The sequence below is a fragment of the Agelaius tricolor genome, unplaced genomic scaffold, assembly GCF_023055355.1.
Source record: "Agelaius tricolor isolate 1412-34295 unplaced genomic scaffold, bAgeTri1.0.p SCAF_5, whole genome shotgun sequence".
Lineage (NCBI taxonomy): Eukaryota > Metazoa > Chordata > Aves > Passeriformes > Icteridae > Agelaius > Agelaius tricolor.
In genome coordinates this window covers 36654971-36680867 of record NW_027269265.1, presented here as the reverse complement: position 1 = coordinate 36680867, position 25897 = coordinate 36654971, and the positions used below count along the sequence as shown (strand labels likewise).

At 39.1% G+C, this 25897-nt stretch overlaps 1 protein-coding gene across 3 annotated transcripts; it reads left to right on the top strand.

Annotated features, from left to right (window-relative positions):
- The first annotated feature begins 45 nt into the window (after positions 1-45).
- GANC (glucosidase alpha, neutral C) lies at positions 46-23670 on the top strand. Of its 3 annotated transcripts, XM_071427299.1 has the most exons (24): positions 46-226; positions 1318-1380; positions 2570-2678; positions 3218-3345; positions 3882-4064; positions 4313-4358; positions 5716-5782; positions 7191-7287; positions 7874-8054; positions 8892-9045; positions 9448-9683; positions 10649-10775; positions 11739-11818; positions 12690-12833; positions 13214-13310; positions 13692-13793; positions 14300-14543; positions 16280-16344; positions 16870-16946; positions 18153-18227; positions 18471-18584; positions 19114-19226; positions 20720-20823; positions 21703-23670. In XM_071427299.1, the coding sequence occupies exons 1-24, from the start codon at positions 198-200 to the stop codon at positions 21810-21812; spliced, it is 2745 nt and encodes a 914-aa protein (XP_071283400.1). In that variant the 5' UTR covers positions 46-197; the 3' UTR covers positions 21813-23670. The 3 variants fall into 3 exon arrangements, 2 of the variants coding, with proteins under 2 accessions (XP_071283400.1, XP_071283401.1); XR_011679260.1 differs by lacking the exon at positions 21703-23670 and having other exon boundaries at positions 93-226; positions 19114-19308; positions 20720-20825; XM_071427300.1 differs by lacking the exons at positions 16870-16946; positions 19114-19226; positions 20720-20823; positions 21703-23670 and having other exon boundaries at positions 93-226; positions 18471-18583.
- The last annotated feature ends 2227 nt before the right edge of the window (positions 23671-25897 follow it).

Genomic DNA, 25897 nt, shown 5'->3' with positions numbered 1-25897 from the left:
TCCCCGCGGAGGGACGCGGCCGTCGTGGGCCGGCGAGAGCGGCGCTGGGCGGAGCCGCTCTCGGCTGGGCCCGGGCTGTCACCGCCCCCGGGTGTCACTCGCCGGCCCGGTCGCGTTTGGGGCCCGCGGCGTTCCCCGGCTGGCGCGGCGGGTCGCCACCCCTTCTCTCCGCGGGGGTTGCTCGGGGCAGCTCCGCCATGGAGGCGGGGACACCGGGGGGAGTCAGGTAACGCAGCCGGGGAGGCGCTCCTTGGCCGGCCCTCTCCTCGCTCCTGCTGGTGCCGGGGAGGCTCCACCGGTTTCTGCGGGGAGCGGCGGGGTCAGACCCGGCCCCATGCAGCGGCTCGGGGCTCGGGGTGGGCGTGCGGGGCCGTGTCGTGCTGTCCTCGCCGCCCTGCCCGGACACAGCCTTCCCGCGGCGGAGCGGAGCAGCGAGCGGAACCACAGCGCCAGGGGTATTTCGGGCTGCACCGCGTTCATGCGCCAACAGAGGCACACGAACTTGGAGCAAAACCCGAAAGGACACACTTGTCTTCAATCAAAAATGGAAAGGGCTGAGTGATCTAAGTATACGGTCACTGTGAGATCTCAAATAATAATCGAGGACTTGTAATTGTGACTGAGCCTCAGTGGGTGCCGTCTGCATTTCCTATATTGCATGTATATAATTAATAAGTATTCCGTAAGCATCAATACTTTATCTGCCAGAACTAATACTTTATTCCCTTCCATCTGAGCCCGGCATAATCTGAGAAATACTTTGATAATAGACACTACTGGCAGCCCCATTTCTTTCAGGCAAGTAAAATATTTACTGTTATCTAATAAATCTAAAAGTTACTTCAAGCCTAAGATAACATAGAGCTGTCAGCGGGACCATCGGAAGCCTCCCTCCTTTGTCGGTCCCACTGAAGGTTGAAGAAAAGGGTGCAGTATTTCTTTTCTGCCAGTCCTCCCCATTTCTCCATTCTTATTACTGGAAAATAATAATTAACCGTAATGACTGCAGAGGGAGGTCTGGCTTCAAAATGCATAAGAATTCAGCTATGCTGAAATCCATCTCTGTTACTCATAGATTCAATAATTTCTCAAAATTTCAGGGTTCAAAAAGAAATGGTTCAGCATGAAACTAAATGTATAAGAAACTCTTCCCATATCTAAGCACAGTAGTTCAATGTCCATCACATTTTATGTTGGACCCGAGTTTCCTGCACTGTTTTTAATCCTGACCTCTCTTGAAAAGGATCCCCATCATTTGATCATTCAGCAGGTGTGTGATGGACACATCTGAATACTTCCTTTATCTGCTCTTTCTAGTGTCCAAGATGAGGCTGTGGACAAAAGCAACTTTAAGAAATGCAACCAGATTGCTTTTTACAGGTATGGAGAATTTTAGTGTAGTTATGCATTGACTTTTAATCACAGCAAGTCTGCTACTTTCAGGATTTATCTTCCAAAGGGGAGCATTCCACTTACCTATCAGCAAGCAATAATCAGCGGACTTTAAAACATGTAGTCTTACACCCAGAATGTCTTCTGTTAAAGTTCAAAAGGATCAGTCCTCTCATCTGACAAAGGCCCAGCAATATTTTAATTTAAGTGCACTCAGATACAGATTGTACTCTTGACACTGATGTTTCTTGACCATCTGCAGTTCAAAGTAGTAGAAATCATTTGTCTGTGACAATAGCTGTGTGATTACAGTTCTGTTGAGCAAGTACCTTGCCCAGAATTCAGTGTCAAATCTAAATTCTAGCTCACTAGTCCCTTAAAGTTAACCTTGTGCTAAGTCATATTTCTCATCCCATTTCTAACTGTGCTCTCGACTTTTTTCTTCCCTTTGTTGTGTTCCTTCCTGTGCTGACTGAAAGAAATGATTGTCTATTGTTACACCAATTAGTCACTGACATATTTGGTTTATTAATGAAGGAGTTTGTCTTTAAGGTAGCATCCAAGACGCTTATCTTCAAATACTTCATAAAACCTGGGCTTGGCATGGAGAATTCTACAAACAGTTGAAAGAGCCTTTATTTCAGGATCTCTGACCTAAAACATTATCAGGGCCAAAAGCTGTAGTCAAAACTCTGTAGTCATCAAATTTATCAAGAAACAATTTGCTTGGTGCATATTTGAAGGTTACACATTACAAACACACAGTATTTCATCACCCCAGAATGTAGAAGGTGTTCATTGTAAGTTACAGGTGTATATGACAGAAAATGAAAAAACAGATTATTCAACTGAAATTTCAGGGATAAATGAAAGAACAATAATGGAATTGTATAGCTAAGAACTGGACACTTGAGACTATTATTATTATAAAAAGCCATAGAGTGGTGATGGGTGAACCCCTGAACCCCTCTAACATCTCATTCATAAGCATTTAGGTGTGCTCAGAACTATATTCCTTCTTTTTCTTCTTGACTTAAAGTGCTAATAATTGTATTTCAAGCTCAATAAAAGCTCAATAAAAAATGATTAAATAAACATTTCTAACAATATGATGTCCCTTTGTATGATATAAGCTACAAGAGCTGGGGAGACCAAAAATAATTTTCTGTCTTGACAGGCGTCAGAAACTTCTACGTCCTGGAAAATCCTTGTATCGAGTTTTGCTGGATTCAGTCACATTAAGTGATGAGAATGTCAAATTCCAAATCATTCACGAGGAGAATAAGGTGAGCTACCATAGAGGGTGCTTACAGAAAGAGCAGTGAATATTGTCAACACAACTAATAATATTTACAGGTTTTGAGATTCTTCAGTGGTAGATATTTGAGAGATAATGCAACCTATCAGCCTAAATATGTCCTTACTAATCAGCATTTAAGTTTTAAAAAATTAATGGCTGTATGAAAAAAGAGAGTTCTGAATAAAAGACTTTTTTCCTAAAATGTTTATTTTTCCTAAAAAATATTTTTAATTCAGAGTTTTCTCCACTATTTCAAAATAATAAGTTCTTTTTTTGTAATGCTAGATATCAGATGCTTGAAGATAAAGAGTTCACTTAAAAGGCATTGCTTCTTCAAAGGGGTGAAGTAGAGTTAACTGGTATATATTCATATGGATGATGAATTTTACTCTCAACAATGCTAAAGAACAATCAATCAGAAAGCAGGCATGTTGGTTTTTTTTCCAGACAGTAAGTGTTTGGTGATGCTTTGTTAAAAATAAGTATTTTTTATCCTTATGAGTTTATCTGTTTGTTTGCTCACAGGTTCTTCTACAAGTAGAAATTTATGAAATAGAAGGCAATATTTTCAGACTTAAAATTGATGAGGCATCTCCTCTCAAAACAAGATACAAAGTTCCTGATGTTCTTATAAAGGAACCTACCACCCAGAGGTAAGTGATGGGTGATTTAAGTGATGATGATTTAGCACCTCAATATCTTATAGAGCTTCCTCCTTTATATTACAGTACAGTTGTCTCTCTGCAATATAAAGTTCCTACAGGAAGAGAAAACAAAAATGCATGTGGTTTATTTACTTTCAAAAATTTATGTTAAATACTTAAGAAAGTATTTAAAAAATAGAGAAAGCTTTATCATACACACAAGAAAACTGAGCCTGTTTGACCCAATCAGAAAATAGCCTACTTGTTACAATGCAAAGTTTTTACCTAAGGCATTACCTGTTAATGTGAAAGGAGTGCAAGCTCTGGATAGTTTTCATGGCAGTTCTGTAGCCACTTTTTGCACTATGCAGTGAACCCTGAGCACAGCATGTATTTCTGGTCTTCTTTGGCTTGACAATAGCCTTAAGGTTTGTGTAATGTATGCAGATATTCTTAGCCATCTTCTGTATCTATTATTATTTAGTTGCAGTGGATTTCATGTGCTGTTGATTGATATAAAGGTGTTGTTGCTTTTCATTTGCAAGACTGTTCATATCCCACAAGGAGGCAGGTATTTTGGTACTGTCAAGTGTTAATGAGGACTACAAACTTCGAGTCACAGCAAACCCCTTCCAAGTTGAGCTGCAGTCCAAGGGTGAGACTGTTATGAGTGTGAATTCCAATGGTTTGTTGTATTTTGAGCACCTACAACCACCTCCCAGTGACAGGTACAGCATTTGTCTATCACATCATTGTATATACTGGTTGTGCTGTAGCTGAAAATAAAGTATGGAATTGCAATTTCTGAAAGCTCTTATGCACTGAAACGTGACTTCTCTTTTACTTCATTAGTACAGTAAATACTAGGGGAAGTTTTAACAAATACATTCTAGATCAATTAGCTGCAGACTGCTTTGATCCCTTGCAGTAGCCATTAACAATAAACTGATTATTTCTATGTATTTGTTTTCATTAGAAAACCTACAGCACAAAATGAGGAGGCAGCAAGTGATTCCTCTAAGGTAACCCATACTTACTGCAATTCAAGCAGGAATATTTTGTAAAAGAAAATTAAATTACATGTTCATTTTGCCCTACAGTATGTTCATAAATACAATCCAACCACCTTCAAAAAAGGACCTGGTATAACATTTTGAGATATTTTACAAATTCATAGTTGAAGGAAGGTTTATGTGTTTTACCACCTTGTAGAAGGCATCAGTCAGGTAGATTTAGCCCCAAAATTTTTTTCTATAGCCTTTTTATTACTAATTTATTTCTCTTTTGTTCTCTTATTTGAGCTGGAGTAGATGTGTAAAAGGGAGCTTTGTGGTGATATTTGTCATTTTCAAATTCCCTGTTCATTGCAAAGAGAGTTTCAAAAGAACAAGACCTTTTTTATAACAGTCAAAAAATATGTCTCCACATACATTCAGGCTTAATACAGAAATAAAATTCTCTCTTAAAATAGACCAGGTCCTGGCAGCACATAGAGGCACATAGCAGTTTTCCCAGGATGCTGAGTTGTGTCTGGGATATAATTTTAGCCCCCTGCAGAGCAGATGGCTGCTTACTCTGCTATCCTGTTGTAAATGGCAGGAGCTATGCTGCCTTCAGCATACTTATGTTTGAGCTCTGATTTCTGCCAGGGAAAGCACACAGCTGCAAGAGGCCACGTCCACTTACTGTGGGATGAATGTAGAAAAGAAAACTAGGGAAGATACTGCAAGAAGTGTAAATTCTATGACAATGAATTACAGGACACAAGGAGGGTAAAAGTATCAGTTACAGACACTCCAGAGTGTCTGAAGAGCTTTTTCTGTGTCTGACCTTTACTATTTGGGGGAGTGAGTTGGTTCTGTTTGTATGTGTTTTTTCTGTTTGGTTCTACCCATGCATTTCATAAATTTATTCAACATGAAGGAGAAACACATTTTTCACAGTGAGAATAATCACTCACTGGAACAACCTTCCCAGGGATTTGGCATAGTCCCATCATGGGAGTTTTTCAAGATTTGTTTGGACTGGCTGCTAAATAATCTCATCAAGGCTCCCTTTACCATTAAAGGCTGGACTATGTGATCTTTTGAGGTCCTTTTCAAACTGGGCTATTCTATCATTCTGTGATTCTGCCTAAGATCTCAAATAGTATTTTTATGCTGTAGCAGACTGCTTGTGTACAACATATGCACATCAGTTCTTCAGTGTAAATTCCTGGAGCTGAATCTGATTTGTGGTTTTGATTTATTTATATTAGCCATATGTGGCCAAAAAAAAAAAAAAAGCAGTATAAATCTCATGTGAACAATCATGTTTTTCTTAAAACTACATGATGTGTGCAGTTTCATTTGCTAGGCTTACCTATTTTTATTTGTACAGGAAAAACAAGAGGATCTAGATCTCTGGCAAGAGAAATTTGGCAGTTTCTTAGACATCAAAGCTCATGGTAAGTCTCAGTCTAGTTCTGAAAACAGCTTTACTGTTTTATATATAGCCATGTTCATTCATATTTCTGTCTGCTTTCTGTTTAGCTGCTTAATGTTTATCAATGTCCCACTTGTTCCTGCTTTTCAGTTGCCTTAACTTTGTTTTAATCAGAAATCAGTGATGGGTAACAATTTGACAAAAACTCTGCAAATATTCATTTGATCTGTGTTCAAGAGGGAACACATTAAATGTGACCCATTTCATCAATTCACTGTATACCATTTCTGACACAGCATTAACACTATCTGCATTGTCTGACTTTGCATGTATATATTGTATATAATACATTATTTCCTTTTCCTTTTTTTTTTTTTGAGTATTAGTACATAACATTGACTTCACCTGTAGTTTATTCTCATGACATATCAGAAATCATGATATCTAAGCATTAATAATTGTCACAAAGAAACCCTTTTAAGTGTGGACTAAAAAAAGGAATACGGAGCAATCTTAAGTGATAAAGACAAAGGTTATAGACACATGAGAGCGGTAACTCAAATAAAATTTAAATTATAAATTGCCAAAATACAGGATGATCTGCTGTCCATCCCATTGTATTCTATATTAATTAAGTTGCTTGGCTTTGTCCATTACCATTATCATGCAGACTTTTGTAGTGATCAGCACTACCCAGCAACTGCAGTAGAAGGAGGGAAGTCTGAAAGCAATTTCTTTTGGTGGCAGAAGCTTCCTCAGTTCACAGTCAAGACACAGAGGGCAGGAAGCTGTTGCTCTTGTTGTTCAGACTATTTCTCATGTCTTAGGCCAGCATCATGTTTTTGTGTTTTCTGTGTCAGAGGAGTAAAGTCCATATGGTCAGATTCTGATCCTGAAGCCACTGCTTGTCAGTCTGCAGGATCTCTGGTTGCCTGCCAAAAGTTGCTCTGGATTCAGTAGTGTGACAGGATGATATCATTGGTGGGGACTCTTGTGCATGCTACTCCCCTGGCTGAGGCTGAAGAGAAGACCAGTGGGAAACAGACAATTCAGGTCCTGAAGTTCGCTGTGCTGCAAAGTTTAGCTTTTAGGTAGGGGTAGAAACAGGGGATAATTTTAAGCAGTTTCACTACCAAATAAAGAAGTGACCTGTAATTGCATGGATGTGGGATTTTTTCTGGTAAAGTGATTCATTTTATCTTGTTAAAAAGTTCAAAATCAAAATAAATATAATAAAATCTGTTTCAAACATTACCTCTATAGAACAGAAGTAATAATGGAAGTGAAGTTAAAAGGAAGCATGAAAGACTTAATTATTGAAACATTAAAACCTATTTTATTTTGGTTAATCCAGTTATGTTGCTCTGCTTTATTCCTTTCAGATAAGCCTAAGAACTCTGCATTCTCATAATTTAATATTATTTCCACAGGTCCTACTTCTGTAGGCATGGACTTCTCTTTACATGGATATGACCATGTTTATGGAATACCACAACACACAGAAACACTTCTTCTGAAAAACACCAGGTAAAGGTGTCAAGGCATCAGGTTGCTAGTGAATGCAGTGTCTTTTTTTTGTTTGCTTTGTAAGAGAGAGCTATAACATAGTATTAATAATTTAACCCAGACAAGAGCTTGAGATATGTGTATTTTAGTTTAATATTTTAGTTAGTTGAATTGTAGCCCCTATCCATGTGGAGTAAGGCATTCTTCTTTCCCTAGTGTGCAGTTTCATGAATGGCCCTTTCTGTTCTCTCCCAATTTTCCATGCAGTTTTTTTCTGACTTCCAGGATTGGTCATGTTTCAGCAGAACTCATAAAAGACCAATTCTATGGGAGGATGGGAGAGTTCAGAAATAATATTTTAGGATTTAAAGCAAACTCACAATAGTCTCCCTGGCAGCAAAACTCTCATTTGCTTCAGATAGTGAGGACCAAAACAAATAAGCAATAATCTAAGCAGTCCACATTTCAGCTCTGGATGCTAAACAAAGGACTAGAACACAGAGCACTCACTGAGTATTCACCAGGTTTAGTGAGACAGCAATAGAATTAAAACTAGCCTAGTGCAAGATGCTTATGTGTAACAAACACATCTGTTTGTTTGTCCTAGTGATGGCGATGCCTACCGGCTTTATAATTTGGATATTTTCGGCCACAAGATACATGACAAAATAGGTATTTATGGTTCAGTACCCCTTCTCTTAGCACACAAGCCTAACAGAACTTCAGGGATCTTCTGGCTGAACTCTTCAGAAACACTGATGGATATTAGTACAAAGGCAGTCGCTGAGGTGAGAGTTATTCAATTTCCTCAGAATTAAATTACAAAAGAAAACACTTCAGGACAAGGCCAACAGGAATTTAACACTATTGGAGATTTATCTTTTGCTCACTAATGAAGAATTGTCAGTCTCTTCCTCCTGTCCTCCCTATTGCTAAATTTGTTGTATTAAACTAAAAGAACAAAGAGATCACTCCTTTCAAGAGCCAAGTTACAGATTTTGTATCTTAACAGATCTACAGGAGGAGACAGAGAGAAAATACATAGAAAAAATCTACATGGATGTAGAAGGCAGAAAAAATGGTGGACAAAAATCTTGACATTTACTTGGATTTGAGAAATTTTTATGAGTGTTTAAATTGTTGGAATTGCCACAGATTTCTGCTTAGCAGGCTCATTCTTCTGTGGAATGCAATTGATCTTGAAGAAATATAAAATGTTCAGGAAAGGAACTCACTCTTGAAACACAAACATATGAATTCTGTTAAAATTGAAACAATGACAAGCAAATCTTGCTTTTCCAGCACTGCATTATGTGGTTAATTTTATTTTTTTTATTAATGATATAGATATTACTCAAAGATCATACAGAAAATTCACAGTCATTAATTATGGAAATGCTTTAATATTTTGCCACTCATTTTTTCTCATAACCTATTACTCTACTTTGTGTAAGTGGTATGCAAGGTAAAGAATTTGTGAAGGATTTATAAGAAACATTCAGTGTGTATTCCTACTACCTGCCAGGTATGTGGTGGTGATTTTTGTGTGTTTCCCTATTTGCTCCTTCATTGAATAGAAGTATGATAGAGAGAGAGATTTAGGTTTACCTTGTTTTCCTTCTAAGCACACTCCATCCAGATCTGCTGCAGAAACTGCTAAGCAGAGAGCAGTGCCTCTAACTGATGTTCGCTGGATGTCAGAAAGTGGGATCATTGATGTTTTCCTGCTGATGGGACCCACTGCGTTTGATATCTTCAAGCAGTTTGCACAACTGACAGGTACTAACTGACGTAACTGGAGTCAGAATGGCACGCTTATCCAGGAGATTGTCTGAGGAACATGCTGTACCCAAGAGTGCGTCAGTATTTACCTAGCCCATGGTGTGCAGGAGGCCAGTTGTTCCCAAACTGCAGTGTGTAGATCAAAGGCTCTTGCTTTGTGAAGACAGGCCTCTATCCTTGTTTTCCCTAGCATTCACAGTTGGTCAAACTTGCCTGTAATTGAGAAGCCAGCATAATCACTGCTATCTGAAACTGCACCCTTAGAGGAAGAGGTGAAACACAGGGGGATAGAACGGCCAGTCACAAGACATGTATCACAAGTATCAAGACATGCTGCCTTATAATGTGGAAAGACTGAATTTATTGAGAGTTTTATCTTCATTCATATATTCTTTCTAGGCACTCAAGCCTTGCCCCCACTTTTTTCTCTGGGCTACCATCAGTGCAGGTGGAATTATGAGGATGAACAAGATGTCAAGGCAGTGGATGCTGGCTTTGATGCACATGACATTCCTTATGATGTCATATGGCTGGATATAGAGCACACAGATGGCAAGAGGTATTTTACTTGGGACAAAAAGAAATTCCAGAACCCCAGAAAGATGCAAGAACATCTCAGGAAGAAAAAACGCAAGGTAAATAATATTGCAGGAAGAAAGAAAAGATTTCTCTGTAGTGTGAATCTACCCAATCTAGCTTTAAGCCTGGTACTTCAGATACTGGAATCAGGTGAACTACAGCACATTAAATTAGACTGTGTTGCCATCTGGTGATGCTTCTAGCATGCAAGCTCCATTGTTTAATTCAGTTCCTTATACCATTTTATTATTTAGTAGCTTGTTCTGTATCCTGACAATCCAGCTTAATTTGACCCTTGTGAAACTCCATCTTACAGAAGCAGCTCAGCACTGATGAACACAGCAGAAAATCTTTCTTTGTAACATGATCTTTCACCATTGATACTTTCTGTGGTTGTTTCAGCTTTTCTTTGTGTTTCTGTATTTCTGTTTTTACAGTTAAAATATTTTCCTTGGAATTATTGAGTTGTAGAATTGCTTAATGCTTGATCTTTGCCAAAAGTCAATGAACAGGGGATTGTTGTAACAGTATTCAAGTTTTATAGTCTCTCAAGTGGAGCTATAGTACTTTCTCAGCTCTGCAGTAAAGCAGCAGAATGTAACTGCAAAACACAATACTCATTGCCGTTGTATGATACACAAACTAAAACAAATTTAACTGTCTTAAGGCGTATGCTTTTAAGCAGGCACATGAACACAGAAGTCAGATATTTTCCCATTCACAGAGTACAGCAGTGAATTAAACAGGTTGTTTTTAGGGGTTGTGGTACTTGCTTTTATCTGAAACAATGGCTTTTGTCATTTATTTCAGACGGGTAAGTTCATGCACTCCTTGTAAATTCAGGTCCTGTACACATGTCTAACACAGTATATAAAAAACTGGTATCTGCTTTTTAAACTAGGGACACAGCTCTCTTTACCTGAGATGAAGTCATTCTCTGCCTTTTAGCAAAAGTGAACTCTTACTGTTTTATTAAGCACAGCTGATCTTAATTATGTGTTTTATTTTCTTACCCTGGCAGCTTGTGGTCATCATAGATCCTCATATTAAGGTTGATCCCTCATATACCCTGTATGCACAGGCAAAAGAAAAGGGATATTTTGTGAAAGACAGGAATGGGCAAGATTTTGAGGGCATCTGTTGGCCAGGTAAAAAACACTGTGTCTTTATATTTTAAGCTGTTTATTTTAAAAATTTTGCAGAATAGTTTAATTGGTATGCATGGAAGCAAAATTGAATTCTTATATTCCTTTCAAATTCCTTTTATTCCTTGCAAATTCCTTGCGTTTGTTGTAAATATTAATAATTATAATAAAAATTAAAAGTTAATATAATAATGGGGGAGGGTTGGTCCTCCCCATCATGTCCCAATTGCCTCAGCTGTATAAATTGCCTCTCTTATATCGATTGGATGTGCAGCTAGTCTCAGTGCCTAGAACTAAAAGAGTTGGATTTATTGATGAGAACAGCCATTCCTCTTCCCAGCTTGTCTTGGACACAGAAATGCAGTCTGGTCCATTGCAGTGAGCACAGCTTATGTAGGCTGGATGAAATTTAGTGAACCCTGATCCGGAAGACTTTGATTCAAGAGTAACACAGTGATTTGACATATTATGTTTCATGAGAAGATCTCATTGCAGGGAGGCAGAGGAGGTTGTCTCCCTTCTTTACAGACAGGAAGCACACAGTCCTGGCAAATGAATGATTACGGGAAAAATCAAGGACATATTGCAACTTCTAGTAGCATGGTCGGATGTCGTTATTCAGCTTCTCAGTGACACTTTGCTGTTTCAGCTCAGAATACCAGTGGTGATGTCTTTCCCTGACTACTTGTTCACATGTGAACGTATTTGAAACTGCTAGCAGACATCCTTAAATGGTGCTTAGCTTCAGACATCCTGAATCTAAGTGTGTTGACCTTCACAACATGGCAAAGGGTGTGCTGAATTCCAAGTCAGCCTGGAATTTGGTCTTGAGCTTTAATTTCAGAAAAAATAGCAACTACATTATTGCTGCCTATGGAAACCATTGTAGCTTTAGGCCATTGTATACAGGTGCAAAGACAATATTCTTAAAATCAGATAAATAATTGGGATCTCCAACATCTCCAGGTTCCTCTTGTTACCTGGATTTCACCAATCCTGAAGTGCGAAAATGGTACGCAGATCAATTTGCCTTCAAAACATACAAGGTTTGTATTTATTTGCTCTGATCTACATATCCCAGAAAGCCTGAAAAGGGAGAAGAGAGAAGATACTGTTTAAGCAAGTTGTTGGCCTTTGTAGCTCTATTATTGTGTATAGGAAAATACCTTGATAAGCTGAAGTACCACAAAAGGATTTTCTCCATGGACATATCTACACTGAGCCAGTTGGAACCCATATGCCACCAGTGAACACACACTCTTAGTTGCAGCAATATAAGAGACAAACTGCAGGCATTTTAAGAACCCATAACCTGAAACAGGTGCTGCTATTCCAGCCTTTACTACCATGATAGCACACAAGGAGTGATGTGGAAGTGCACTCTCACACCTTAGTCACTTCATCCTGACCTTCCTGCCTAGTGCTGAAAGTGTCTGGGTGACCATTGCTGCGCACCTCCAGTTCCTCCCACCCTGCTTCAAAGTCCTAGTTTGCAGTAGAGTTGTTGAAATCACTTTCCTAGTAGACATACACAGTAGATATTTCCCATGCTGCTTTTTCTCTCCAGCTTTTACCTCTGGCCTTCTCTGATTTTTCCTAGTGGCTGTTTTATACTTCTCTTTTCCCTGCCTCTTTCCCTCACAAGAAAGCAGGAATAGCAAGTGCGTAACTGAGTTTTGTAAGAATTGCAAAGATCAAGTGGCCTTGCAGGCTGCTACCCTGACTAGAAGGGCCTCTGAGAGGGATGAGATGACTAACTGAGGGCTTTCAAGTGACCTGAGAAGTGTAATTACCAAGTCTTGGTTTTGTGCCGCTGTTTCTACTCATACCCCAGACTGGCCCGACACCCACTTGAGATAAACACTCAAAATCACAGGATTGATTCTGTCATGACCTAATTGAAGCCCTGTGTCACAGGGATCCACTAATATCCTCTTTGTATGGAATGATATGAACGAGCCTTCGGTCTTCAAGGGGGCAGAACTAACAATGCAGAAAGATGCTGTGCACTACAACAACTGGGAGCATCGGGAAGTACACAACCTCTACGGATTCTACCAGGTGGAGTATCTGGAGACACAAACTGCAGTTATTCTTATGGAGTAAGTGTGATGTGGTACTTCACACAGTAGTAGGTATTCTATAGCCTTCATCAAAGCCTGAAACTCTGCTGGATATTGCAATGTTTAAAATAAACTGTGATTCATCACAAGAAAATGTGACATCATTTGTGCCTTACTACCATAGTAATGTAAATTACATTGGTGTGACTACTGAATCTTTTCATGTCTTCTAATAAGAACATGTTATTTAATAATAGGTATTATTTTTGGGAACAGGATTGTCTTAGTTTTTCTGCCCTAGAAGGGCTAAAAAGACAGTGTAGAAAGTACCCTAATTAAAGAGTTTGTCTTCCTGACTTTTCTATTCGTGACTTTCAGCAAATGGCAACTGCAGAAGGACTCATCAGACGTTCTTCAGGAAAAGAGAGACCTTTTGTCCTCACACGATCTTTCTTTGCTGGATCACAGAAGTATGGTCAGTAAGGATTAGCTGGATGCCTTCTTTGCTGCTTTATTATATTAAGTTTGATGGATAGTAGTCTAGAGAGGACAAAAACTGTTTTAGAAATACTGATGTGGTAAGCTCATAAGAGTGCAAGTGATTAAAAAAATCAGGAGAAGCTGGCAAGGTGTGTATGAGTCAAAGGTAGAACAGCAATCTGTGTCCTGTGATAAATCAATAGCTGTTTTTATTGCCTATTTCAGGAGCACGGATGTATAAAGAAAAAAGAAAGGTGTAATGTACAGGAATTCCAAAGTAGTTCATGATTATTCTTGTCTTCTTTCCTTAACTGCAAGCATAAACTGAGATATACATTCAATTTTCCTGCATAATCCTGAAACTGTGAATTTCCAGGGGCAGTGTGGACTGGAGACAACAAAGCAGAGTGGAGTTACTTGAAAATATCCATTCCAATGCTTCTTACTATCAACATGGCAGGGATTTCCTTCTGTGGAGGTAATGAGCTTCTCACTGTGCATAAATTGTGCCATCAAGTTTGTATTCCCAAGGTAGACTTCAACACAGACAGTGGAAAGCTTAACAGCCCTCTACATTTCCAGGTGGTTTCACAAATTAGTCTGGTTTCAGAAGCCTGAAACCTGGCTCTCACCATCATGTCTCTCTCCACTAACTTTTGTGCAGTGTTTTTGTTCCATCTGGAGCAGCAGTCCTCGGGTAGTGTTCTGTTTACAGCATCACTGTGATAGTGCTCTGTCCCTGGGAAAATCACTCACTTAGCCTTCAAAACTTCTCTTCAGTTTGTTTTTTTTTCAAAGCATAAGTTGTTGCACTGGTGTTTTACACTTATTTGGACAAGCAGCTGCCCAACAGCTGAACAGAACAGTGAGCAAACTGTGAAATGCATGGATTTATACACTTGGGATGTTTGTTAGAGGAGAGCTTCACATTTTCCAGAGCAATCTCCAAAACTGTGTATTTTCATTTGTCTGCGCAATATCTAGCTGATGTGGGAGGGTTTATTGGAGATCCAGAGCCAGAGTTACTTGTTCGCTGGTATCAGGCAGGAGCCTACCAGCCCTTCTTCAGAGGTCACTCTAACATGGAGAGCAAACGGCGCGAACCGTGGCTCTTTGGGGAGAAGAACACCCAGATCATCAGGAGAGCCATTAGAGAGCGCTACGTCCTCCTGCCCTACTTATACACTCTGTTCTATCGGGCACACACGGCAGCTGAACCCGTCATGAGGTAAGAGCATGAGCCAGCAGGCCTAGAGAGTACCTGCAGGAGCTTACTTGGAGAAGGGAGGTTAAATTACCACCTCTTAGTTTTGTAGTTACTTATTTGACTATTAAAAGGGAGAAAATCAGACAAAAGTTCTAATACTGAATTGTCTTTTCATGCATTCTGTGAGCTTTGTTAGGGCTTTCAGAGGAAAATTATGTCCTGAGTTTTTCCCCAAATGACACCTGGAACACACTAATTCAATAAACCCATTGCAGTCTTTGAAATTTTTAGAGTAGTCTGGGCTTCAAATTTTTCATCATGATAAAGACCTTCACATGGTAGTCCAACCAGTACATAAAACAGTGCTTAATAGACTGTGAACTTGACCTAGAAATGTAACTGCCATTTTGCCTCTCATGAAAATATTTGTTACTGCTTAACTGTTACTGTTATAAAATCTTATTTCATATTAATAGTTTTATCACTTTTTTCTGCAGTATTGCTTATAATGTTTCTTTTAGTAGAGAATTTAATAACCTAGAACAGAAATGAAATTACAAAATAAATTATTTGTTCTGTTGCTCTCTAACCTCTTAAAAGGGCACCTCTTTGGAACTGAATGCAGCACTTCTTTTGGAAAGAGATTAATGTCATTAATCTCCCTGATATAGATTATAATCTGTGTTTGTTTGTATTATAATCTGTGTTTGCGGTTGCCCTAGAACTGTTCTTTTGCTCACATTTGCCTTTATATTTTGTTATGCAGATACATCTTATATGTTTTAGAAACATAACAGTCTTTTTGATAAGGGTTGAGTGGTTTGAGTTTTGAAGATAATTTGCATTACAGACTTAGTAGTGTGAGTGTCTGTCTGGACCTATGTAGGTGTAAATGCACCTGTTTTATGCACTGACAGAAACAGTGGGTTTCTGTCTTTCTTGAAATGAAGCTTTTGTTGGCATGTGAACTGCCCACAGTATTAAATCACACTTCCATTGTGTTAAGTTTGCTGCAGTAGGTACAGAATTAGAGGGGAAGTGTATTTTTCTCACTGAGACAAGCAGAATGGAAAGTGTGTCTCATTAGCAAGCACACGAGCAGCAGGACTGCAGTGAAGAGGTGGATGCCTGTGAGTGAGCAGGTGAGCCAGGCTTTTGTGTAAAGAAACCCAGACTCTGTCTCTTAACAAGCTGTTGTTGTCATAATCTCTCAAACTTTAAATATACAACTTCTGTTGCATAACCAGATGGTTATTACACTACACTTTTTTGAAAAAGACTGAAAATTAGCTTCTGGTGCAGGTTTTTCAGGTGTTCCCAAGGCGAGACTTTCTATAAAAAGCAGCAGGGAGCTGTTGAGAACAGGAAGGATTGTGCTGCAGGGACTAGTTCATCAGGGGCCAGCGTTGCTGGTAGACTGGGACACAAAGGCTCATTTATCTCTCCTTTGATAGAAGGAAGGCAGATGTAGTGCAAGTTTGTAAGGAAGAAGGCAGGAGGGACGAAATTGATGCCACAGATGTAAAGATAGGTATAATGGAGTGTCCTAACCCATACTGTACTGGGGACTCTTAGCAAGGGCAAAGAGGCACTTTGAGTCACTGACACAAAAGAGAACCTTACCCTGTATTCAGTTCTTGGTAACTGTGCCTTGTAAAGAGAGGGAAAAAATGGAGCCTAAAAATGCCAGAAAGACTTGAACAGGTTGATTGGAGAGGAAAAATGTAACTGAATTCCATTATCTTTCTTTTCTACAGGTCTCTCTGGATAGAGTTTCCAGGGAAAATGGAAACTTTTGATGTGGAAAATGAGTACATGCTGGGTAAGCAGGTGTCTTATTCCCTGCAACTTGAGTTAAAGATTTTTAAGGTGTTGCATGAGAAAAAGAAAACATAAAAACACTACCCAACACTTAAAAAAATTGTAATCGAATATAGAACTTGAGACCTCTTTAAGGGACCTCCTTTTAACAACACTTTGAAAACAGAGGACATAGGAGATAAAAAAACTCAGTTGTATCTCACTAGTCACTTTGAAAAAACATTATTGCTTTTGACCTGAAACATCAAGTTCAGTAGAGCAGCTAAGATCTGCTTCAAAAATGGCAGTAGTAAACAACTACCAAACATTATTGGTTTTTAGTGTGGTATGGCTGGCTGCTGAAGTCAGTCAGCCATCAGCCCACTACACAAGCCTTTTTCTTCAGTAGAAAGTGAACCTAAGCATATAACATGCCCAAGCAAGCTCCTGGAATGGCTGTGGGAGGTTGACAACCCCAAAGCACACAGGGTCTGCTCTGGGAAGATGCAGCCTTGAGGACCATAGCTGTATTTACGTTTTTCTCCAGGAAATGCTTTGTTGGTACATCCAGTCACAGAGAAAGAGGCCAAGACAGTGACAGTTCTGTTTCCAGGGTCAGAGGAGGTAAGGATGTATATGAATTGTCCAACTATTCATCTCAAATAAGTATTTTATGGAGAAACCTTCCAGCTCCCCATCTAATAACTGCTGAGCACTAATGCTGTGGCAAGTCATCGCTGGCCATGCTGTGCCACTCCAAGCCCTTCCTTTCATCTTGATGCCTTGCTTGCTTGGCTCACAGTTAATTTGCTTTCTTCCTTTTCCACGAGCTGCTGCACAAATTTCAAGTCACCTACAGTTTAAATCTCCCTTCAAAGCTTGCTCATCAATCACCATGAAACAGCTTCCCTACATTGTCAGTTACCTTTTTACATGTATTTCTCTTTGGGTTAAACTTCTCATTTTATGTAGAAAAAAAAGGGAACTTTGAAGAAAGGTCAAAAGGAAATCAGAGAGAAACTGTAGGGAGGGAAATTTTAACAAGTCAAGCCTCAGTAGCCTGGGACATGTATAGCAAACACTGACTCACACAGAGAGCAGTTCCTCTCTGAAATAACGGTATTTATCCACAGGATGGCACAGTGGTTCACTCCTACAAAGAGCATTTGGCTACAGCAGCAGTGGATGAAGGAAAATTATTTGGGGAAAATAGTTGCTAAGGAAAAGCCTGAGACTCCAGAGAGTAAGCAGCAAAACGGAGTGTATGAGACCATGCAGAGCCTTGTGACTCCACTAACTGAGAACAGTTAGAATTCTTCTCAGTTTAAGGAGAAAAACAGACTAGGTTCTCCAGACAAGTTAAGGAAAATACTTTTATCAAGATCTCTGTGGCAATTGAGTGCTTGGCACATTAGCTTAAACAGCTTAAACCTGCTGCCAAGTGTGGTGCATGGGAGATTCAGATGCAGCTCCCTTTTGTCACCTGTTATTAGCAGCTTTGTTGTTAATTTTCATTTCAATATAAATCTGCTTTTTCAAGAACTATATTTAAAAAAAAATAAAAGTGTTTCATTGTTTTGCACTTCCAGATGCTTTAAGACATACAAGACATTATGCAAACTGTAGAAAAGGTCAGATAATTTTTGTGCTTCAGAAATTACAATTTATTCTTTCCATCCAGAAGATCATTTAATTTAAAAAGTAAATGCTTTTTCTTGCCAATCAAATAGGTTGTTAGGAATACTGACAAGTTAAGGAGAGTAACTGTGTCTACAGAGGGAACAGATTTTGGCATATGTGTCATGCTCATTCTTATTTCATTTTTTCTAGATTTGGTACGATTTCAGAAAATTTAAGCGAATGGAAGATGCGGGCACAGTGAAGATCCCAGTAACACTGGAGAATGTATGCTTTTGTTTTAAAATGCTACTTTCATGGAACAGAAAAAAACCCCAAGCTTTTGTTTTGTCAATATTCAGGATCAGAAAAGTTACAGTTCAATTTCTTTGTAGAAATGTAATCTCAAATAGCTATTTCCCGTCTCCTCTGTTGTTAGATTAAACCCTACTGTGTCCTGTCTCTGATCCTCATTAAAATTCCATTATCAGAGTGTGGGAATCTTTCTGCCCTGACTTTGTGTTTTTGCAGATTCCTGTATTCCAGCGAGGAGGCACTGTGATACCTCTGAAGACCTCAGCTGGAAAATCCACTGAATGGATGATAGATATTTCTTATGAACTCCACGTGGCCTTAGATGCAGAGGTATGCTGGGATAGTGTTCCCTTTTTACAAAGACGTCTTCTACTCCATCTGACCTTTGTAGGCCCTGTTTGATCAGAACAATGGCATCTACATTTGAGTGTCCAATGGCTCTTCTCCACTTGTGCTGTTTGAGGGGACACAGACTTCTCCCCCACTGTCCCCTCTAAGCATGACTATCTGAGCATAGCAGAGCCAGAATATTTTTCTGACTTTTTTCAGCCCTTGTCTAGTCCCTTGGAGGGAGGAGCAGAGAATGAGCAGGCCACAAACTTCCTTTTGGACACAGAGAGGGAACTTCCTACAACTGTCTTTGCTAATAAAGAGGTGACATATGGCACCTGCATCAATTTACAAAACCAGGATGTCCGGCAGTCTCAGAGCTGGATTGCTTGAGCCTTCCAGGGATACAAGCTGCTAAAGAAAAATAAATACACACCTTCAATATGAAGCATAACATATAGTGAGACAGTTTTATTATTCAACACTAGAAGCTGCTGTTAATTTGTGCTTTATCTGGTGTGTTTCACAGGCCTGTGCCATAGGTGAGCTCTATGTTGATGATGGGCATTCATTTCAATATCTCCACAAGAAGCAGTTCCTGTATCGGAAATTCACTTTCCACAAGAACATTCTCTCTTCCAGGTAACAGCAATCATGGACAAAAGCCACCAACACAAATGTCACTGGAAATACCTGTTCTAGTTCATGAGGCCTTCTTACAAAGGTAGCAGTATTAGTCTCATCTATTGCTTAGTGAAGTCTGAGAGAGTGCACAATCTGTCATAAAACTGCAGAGGTAAACAATGTTCTACAGAAGTGTGAAGGCAGTGACACATGAAATACTGAGCTGTCTTATATTGTTTCAGTCTAGTCAGACTCGAGATTCTGCAGATTGACACAAATATAAAGGAAGTCATTAGAAAGAGTACAGCCTGAGAGACAAAAAAGATCAATCGGGAGATTTGCAAGTATGCAACACCTGGAGTGTTTATATTTTCTAAGTTTTGTTTTCTAACATAATCGTTGCTGAGAGGCTGGTCAGTCACTGGAACATGTTCCCCAGGGAAGTGGTCAAGGCATCAGGCCTTTCCTAGTTCAAAGCACATCTGGATGATGATCTGAGCCACATGGTTAGGTTTAGGTAGTCCTGCAAGGAGCAGGGAGTTAGCTTGATTCTTATGTGTCCCTTCCAACCTGAGACATTCAGTGCTTCTATCTGGGAACCAAAACCACATCTTTGCAGTCTCCCAAAGTAATCAACAAATTCACCATATATATTAGCATGAAGAAAAACACTTGAAGGGAGGCACAAGAGGATACCACCTGCAAAGGTTCATTGACAAAACCTAAAAGCCAAAGAGATGCCAAATATGTCACTATAACACTTTTACTCTTGAGGTACATTGCACAGAGGGCTGTGTAGTGCATAAATGGTGATTCTGCAGGCATTTTTTAGTCCTTCAAGCTTCAAAAGTATGCAGGAGTTGGTCCTAAAGCTACAAAATTTAACACAGAGCAAAACTAGTTTAGCTTGTATCATGTGGTTTAAAGTATACTTCAAATCTCTTTATATGGAATATGAAATCTGAAAAGCTTAAAAATTCAGGATGGGAAAGAAAAATGTTGCTAAATTGCTAGCAAATCTGAAGTTGGAAAAAATAATTTTGAGATTAATAACCTCCTGTTCATTAAAAAAGAGGTGCATTTTGATTTGATTTGAGGTTTTATAGAGCTTTTTAATAAAAATTGAATTAGTTACAAAATTAAACATAATTTTGTCTCAAATTGAAATATTTTATGTGAAAAAATGTTAAAATTAGCTTCACATTTATATTTAGGAGTTTTAACTACTGTTTTCTGAAAATCCAGAACTTTTCTGGTTCCCAAAGCCATGCTTTTTGCCTTAAAATAGTTTCTCAAACTGTTTTTCTTCTGACTGTGAAATCTGATATGCAGTGAAAAAATCAGCTGACAGTGGGAGAAAGCTTTACTTGTTTTTAAGAGAAAGATAAATAGAGGAAAGGAAACCAGTATAGGGAGCTTTCAGGATGAGACTGAAGTAATAATATTTGCGTGATACCCATTTATACTGAGGGAAAGAAATTGATGTATATGAAATTATTTTCTTTTTTCAGCTGTGTAGATGAAAGCGGACAATACCACACTACATGTGTAGTTGAACGGGTGATAATTCTGGGATTGGGAAAGCAACCCACTTTTGTGACAGCCAGTGCCAAGGGTAATGAATTGACTTTTATTTTACTACAATGTTTCAAATTCTGTTGCTCTGCTGCCATTCACTAGAGGTGTCAAACTGACAGGTCTGCAGAAGAAGTGTTACAGCTTAGGAAGCCTCTTTGTTTAGCTTTCTTTGTTACTTTTTTATATCAAGGACGGAATTTAATGAAAGGAACGAGCAGCTATTCACCACTAATACTGCATGCAGAACTGAAGAACACTGACTTTGAAAGATGATAAATACATCAGTAAATGTGGTTTGGAATGAACACATTCAGACAACATGAGCAGAGATGGCACTTCAAATTAAAGCCCATTTGCTCAGGTCTGTTAACCTGCCTAGTCTAGAACAGGAAACTTGCAGACAAACCCAGATTTACTCTTTGTTTCCATGCTCATCCAAAAGTTCTGGAGTTCCTGCCTATATGTGATATCATCTCTAGAAGTTGTGAGGTATTCCATAGGGATATGCTGTAGCAGCTACAGAAAGGGCTTACAATTTCTGGTTGCTTTTCAAGCGTGTCCCTTCATTTTGAGAGTCATGGGGAAATGTACTTTCTGTCTCCACCTGTCAAGGGTGCCTGGAGGAACACCTGTGCAAAAACCAGGGTGATTTTTTTTCAGAAAAATTCTTAAGTAGTTCCATAGTTTGATGTACCATAGTTTGAAAGATCAGAAAAAAAGAAATATTTACTTTCTTATTCCACTGTATTCTTATATGTGTGCTGGGAAGATTTGACTTCTATTTGTTTTTTAATCAATCCTTTCCATCAGTGGCAGGGACAGTCAGAACTAAAAACTGTAGAGTCACATGTACACACAGCTGTGTTTCAGAAGAATTCTTCTTAAATTAAATAGAAAACTCTCTTGTCCTGTTCAGGTGGAAAAAAAAAAGAAGTGATTTTCACATATGATACGAAGACCTTTGCACTGACACTGGAAAACTTAGCCCTGGGTGTTGATGCTGACTGGGAGATCTGTATCAGCTGAAAGAAGATGCAACTTCTTCAGAGAAACTGTCCGTTGAGAGGCTGAGGAGAAATAAACTGGGAGGACTTCAGATGTTCACTTGAATCCAATTAAATCAACAAACATATTTTCCACCAATACATCCAAACATTTCTTTTAAAGCACCAATTTGGACTTGGATAAATTTTCTGTTCAGCAAAAGTAATAGCACTAGGATTGTATCTTTGGGGAAATAAGCTAAATACTATTTGCATTAGGCTTGCTTCAGTTAGGCATTAAGCTTCAGTTCTGCCTTCACTCGCAATAAAAAATTATGAGTTGGTGGGGTGAGATTGTGGCTTGTTGGCACAGGCCTTAATGTAAGTATTTGAAAATCATACTGTTCAGAGGCTGTTGCACTTTTGGAGATCTGGGCCAGTTCAACAAGCAGCATCAGCAAGTATGTCAGACACAGGTTATCACCAGAGTTCTGCCTGCCAGCTGCCTTCTGAAAACAAACACAGAAGCCACCCAGTGTGATCACAGACACTTCTGCTTTCCAGTCCTTATAGCAACGCAAAATTAGCTGGTCTGCACGCGAAAGTAAACAGCAGGCTGGCCAAAGAGCTCAGGCACTGGAGGGGAGGGTTGGGTAGCTTGTGCCATTCGTTTGTGCAATAAGAGAAGACAGTAATGTGGTGGTGCAGAAGGCTCCCTAACAGCCAGCTTTGAAACTTGGATTTCAAAAAGGCATAGGTACTACTTAAAAAAAAAGTTTTCTGTTAGGAAAGAATTGGCATTGATGATTGAATGTCATTGATTCAAGGCAGCCCAGTGAAGGAGCTATGCTTTCCCAGATCTTCCAAGTCCTGCCAAGTTTTGGCTTCCTTTAGAAAAGTTTTAGTCATGTCACTTTTTAGTATCTGGCTGAGATTTGAGCTAGGCATTTATGAAGCAGAATTTCATTTTAATGGGATTAATTCTGCATGCAGGCATCCCACTTTCTCTTACAACTCAGCCTAATGTTCCCTTGACTTCTTTTCCCACTATCTCTGCAAACAGAACTGGTATGTTTTGATGTTTGCTTTGCTTGCAAACAGAGACATCCTGAGTCTCACATCCATTACATCCTGCCTGTTCCCTCAGGCTTTTCCATCTTAGGCATCTCTTTTCACAGGCTCTCATTGCTCCACAGAGTTTGTTTACCTTTCTATTTGCTAAACTTGTCAGCTATATTATTTTCAAACCAGTTCTGCTTTGAGTCAAATCTGAACATGCCATCAGTTGGGTTTCTGGTTTTTCTGGAATTCTAGTTAATTTAATTCCTTTTAGTAAGATAAGGAAGTATTTTCTAAAGACATCAGTAAATTAACTCATAGGAAACAGAGAAGGATGGTCACCATTTTTGCCAGCTAAAGGTAACATAACGTTACTAATCGCCCGTCATTCCCACCTGCTGCTGTTTGTCCTGCAGGGCAGATTTCTGGGAACAGCAAGCAGGAGGGCAAACTATGAGTGCTCTTGACTACTCAAGTGTAGTTTGCTCCCCACCAGACCCTTAGCTTCCTTCTTTTATATTCTGCAGAACTATTTGTCAGCACCTTCCAGGAGACAGTGTGAGCCTCCACTCCAGGAACTGGCAGTATGAATACTGTTGTGCTTAATGCAAATGTGTTAATCCAGGTAGAACAGCAGCAAACAGATCTTTTGCATCTGTGAAAAAAGAGACAGACTCTATTTTTCTATCAACTTCTAAGCTTTGATTGATGATTTCTTACTGTGTTTAAGTATAGCAGTGCTTCTGACAGGATATAGTTATTGTCTTGGGTAATTTAATAAAATATTTTAACTGCTATTTCTCAAATTGGAAAGTGAAATAAAGTAACAATGAAGCAAGTTACATGCCTTTTTCCTTCCAACCTTCTTTCTACTGCTAAGAATCACTAGTGAGTATTCTTCCAAGAGTACCTGGTGAATGTGAATGACTTGCCTTTATTCTCTGGCACTCAGTAAGATATCTGCACCATAGTAAGTACTCATGGGTCAGATTTTCAGTGGTATGAAGTTCCTAACATCTCTGGATTTCAGTAGAAGTTAGTTGCTGAAAATCTTAAGAGTTGGGTCTTTAGATCTGATAAATTTCAGAATATGATTTACATTGCTCTTTGTAGTAACTCACGTATTTTTTCACATATTTATGCCATAAATGAAGAAATAAATTTTTAGTATATCTTTATAAAAAAACAATAGTTCTATTAGTGAAAACAACTGGAGAGAAAACTCCATACAAATTAAATAGAAATATTAACATTTTAGATTAATTCACTAATTCATTGTTCCTGTTGAACAGGTCAGCTATTTGAGTACTGCTGCTTATGGTAAATTCCATCACATACAGGATTTAATTCCTGAGTATTTGTTTTGCTGTCAGTATTAGACACAACATCCATTGTCCTCTATGGAAAATTGTGTTTATTTAAAGACACCATTTGTCTTTTACTAGCAGCTCCTGTGAAAAAGACCAAAATCCTACATAACAAACTCATATTTCCAGTATGAAATAAGAAAAGGAGAAATTGTATTTTAAACAGGTGTAACTCCTGAACATGCCTAAAGAGCAGCATTGGTGTAGAAGTGAGAAGTGCATGTCCACCTGCCATTCCATATGCAGGCACTGGCTGATCTGTTAGCTCTAGCAGTAGCAGCAGGTCATACCCTGGCACTTGCTGACAATCCCAATTAAAAAAAAAAAAAAACCAACAAAACACTGCTAATCATTCACATGATCCTCCCCAGCAGCCCACAAAGAGTTTCTCAAATGTCATACCCCTGCAATTCTTCCAGAAACAGAGCTCTGTATATAAGAGGTGCACTGGGCAAGAAGGGAGAATAGGAAAGAAAAAACACATGCGCAGGCTGCAAAATGAGCACTTTGCTGAACTGTGCAGTGAAAGGCCCTTGTGTCTCAATATTTGCCTATCTTGGAAAGAGTGACACATGGCTCTGCCAAGCTGTCCTGCAATGTAATGTCAAGTATGAGACCTGCAATCCTAGCATCTAAATGTAAGGAGGAAGTCATCCATTCTGCATCTGAAGAACCTACCCTAAAGCAGTTGCATTCCTATTTTCACAAATGCTTGAATCTCTCTTTTTCAATTGCCCTGTTGGTGCAAGAAGGCTTCTATTCATGATAAAAAGAAAAGGATTTAGGCCACCTAAATGGCCCTAAAAGACTGATGATTAATATTCCTAGAGGTTAGTCAAGCATGCCAACTTTATATTACCTCCTTTAAAAGTTTCTCCAGGGGAGTTTTCTTTAATGAGCTATAGAGTTTGTCCACTATACTGTTGACTTTAAATGTGTAGACTGAGCAAATGGCTGAGGAAAAAAACCCATCAGTCCTTTGGAAAATGCCATAGCCGTAGGCCAGAAGGTCAGCAATGTATATGTGAGCCAGAAATTAGTATCATTAGGCAAAAATAAAACTGATGTCAACCTGTGATTGAAGACTTCCCAATAAAGAAAAATCAAGGTATTATGGTGCTTTTCTTGACATATAAATATTGTCACCTTTTAAGGAACTGGGTTACAGAGAAAAGCAATATGTGTTTAGATTTTTGCTCACAGAGGCTGTGAATTTGTCCCTTATCCCACTGTTGTATGAAAAATACATGTGTAGAGTCAGGTGTTTCCTTTAACTTTGGTATATCCTAACACATAGAGAATAGCCCAGTTTCCACACTAGGCTCTATAAACGTTTCAAAGTTTACACAAAAAGTTGCTTGAAGTTAGCTATTATGAGGTGAATCTTAGTGTTGCCAAGCTGCTCTCCAGAGGAACTAAACAGAGCTGGCAAGTGACCTGACCTCAGTAGCATCAAATAGCTCCTTTTTCACCATTAGAAGTGTCTGCTGATCATCTTCTCTAGTAGCAAAAAATTGTCTCTATCTTTTCTGCCACAAAGGGTAGAAACAAGTCAAGTACAACAGTTCTTTCAGTAGTGTCAGGACCATTGCCTGGCAGTACTTTGTACATAATGTTCCTAACCCAGCAAGAGTTTAGCTTCCAGTTTCACTCTTCCCTCTACTTAAGGAAAAGATGAACTGCTTGCACCAGGAGTCAGCCC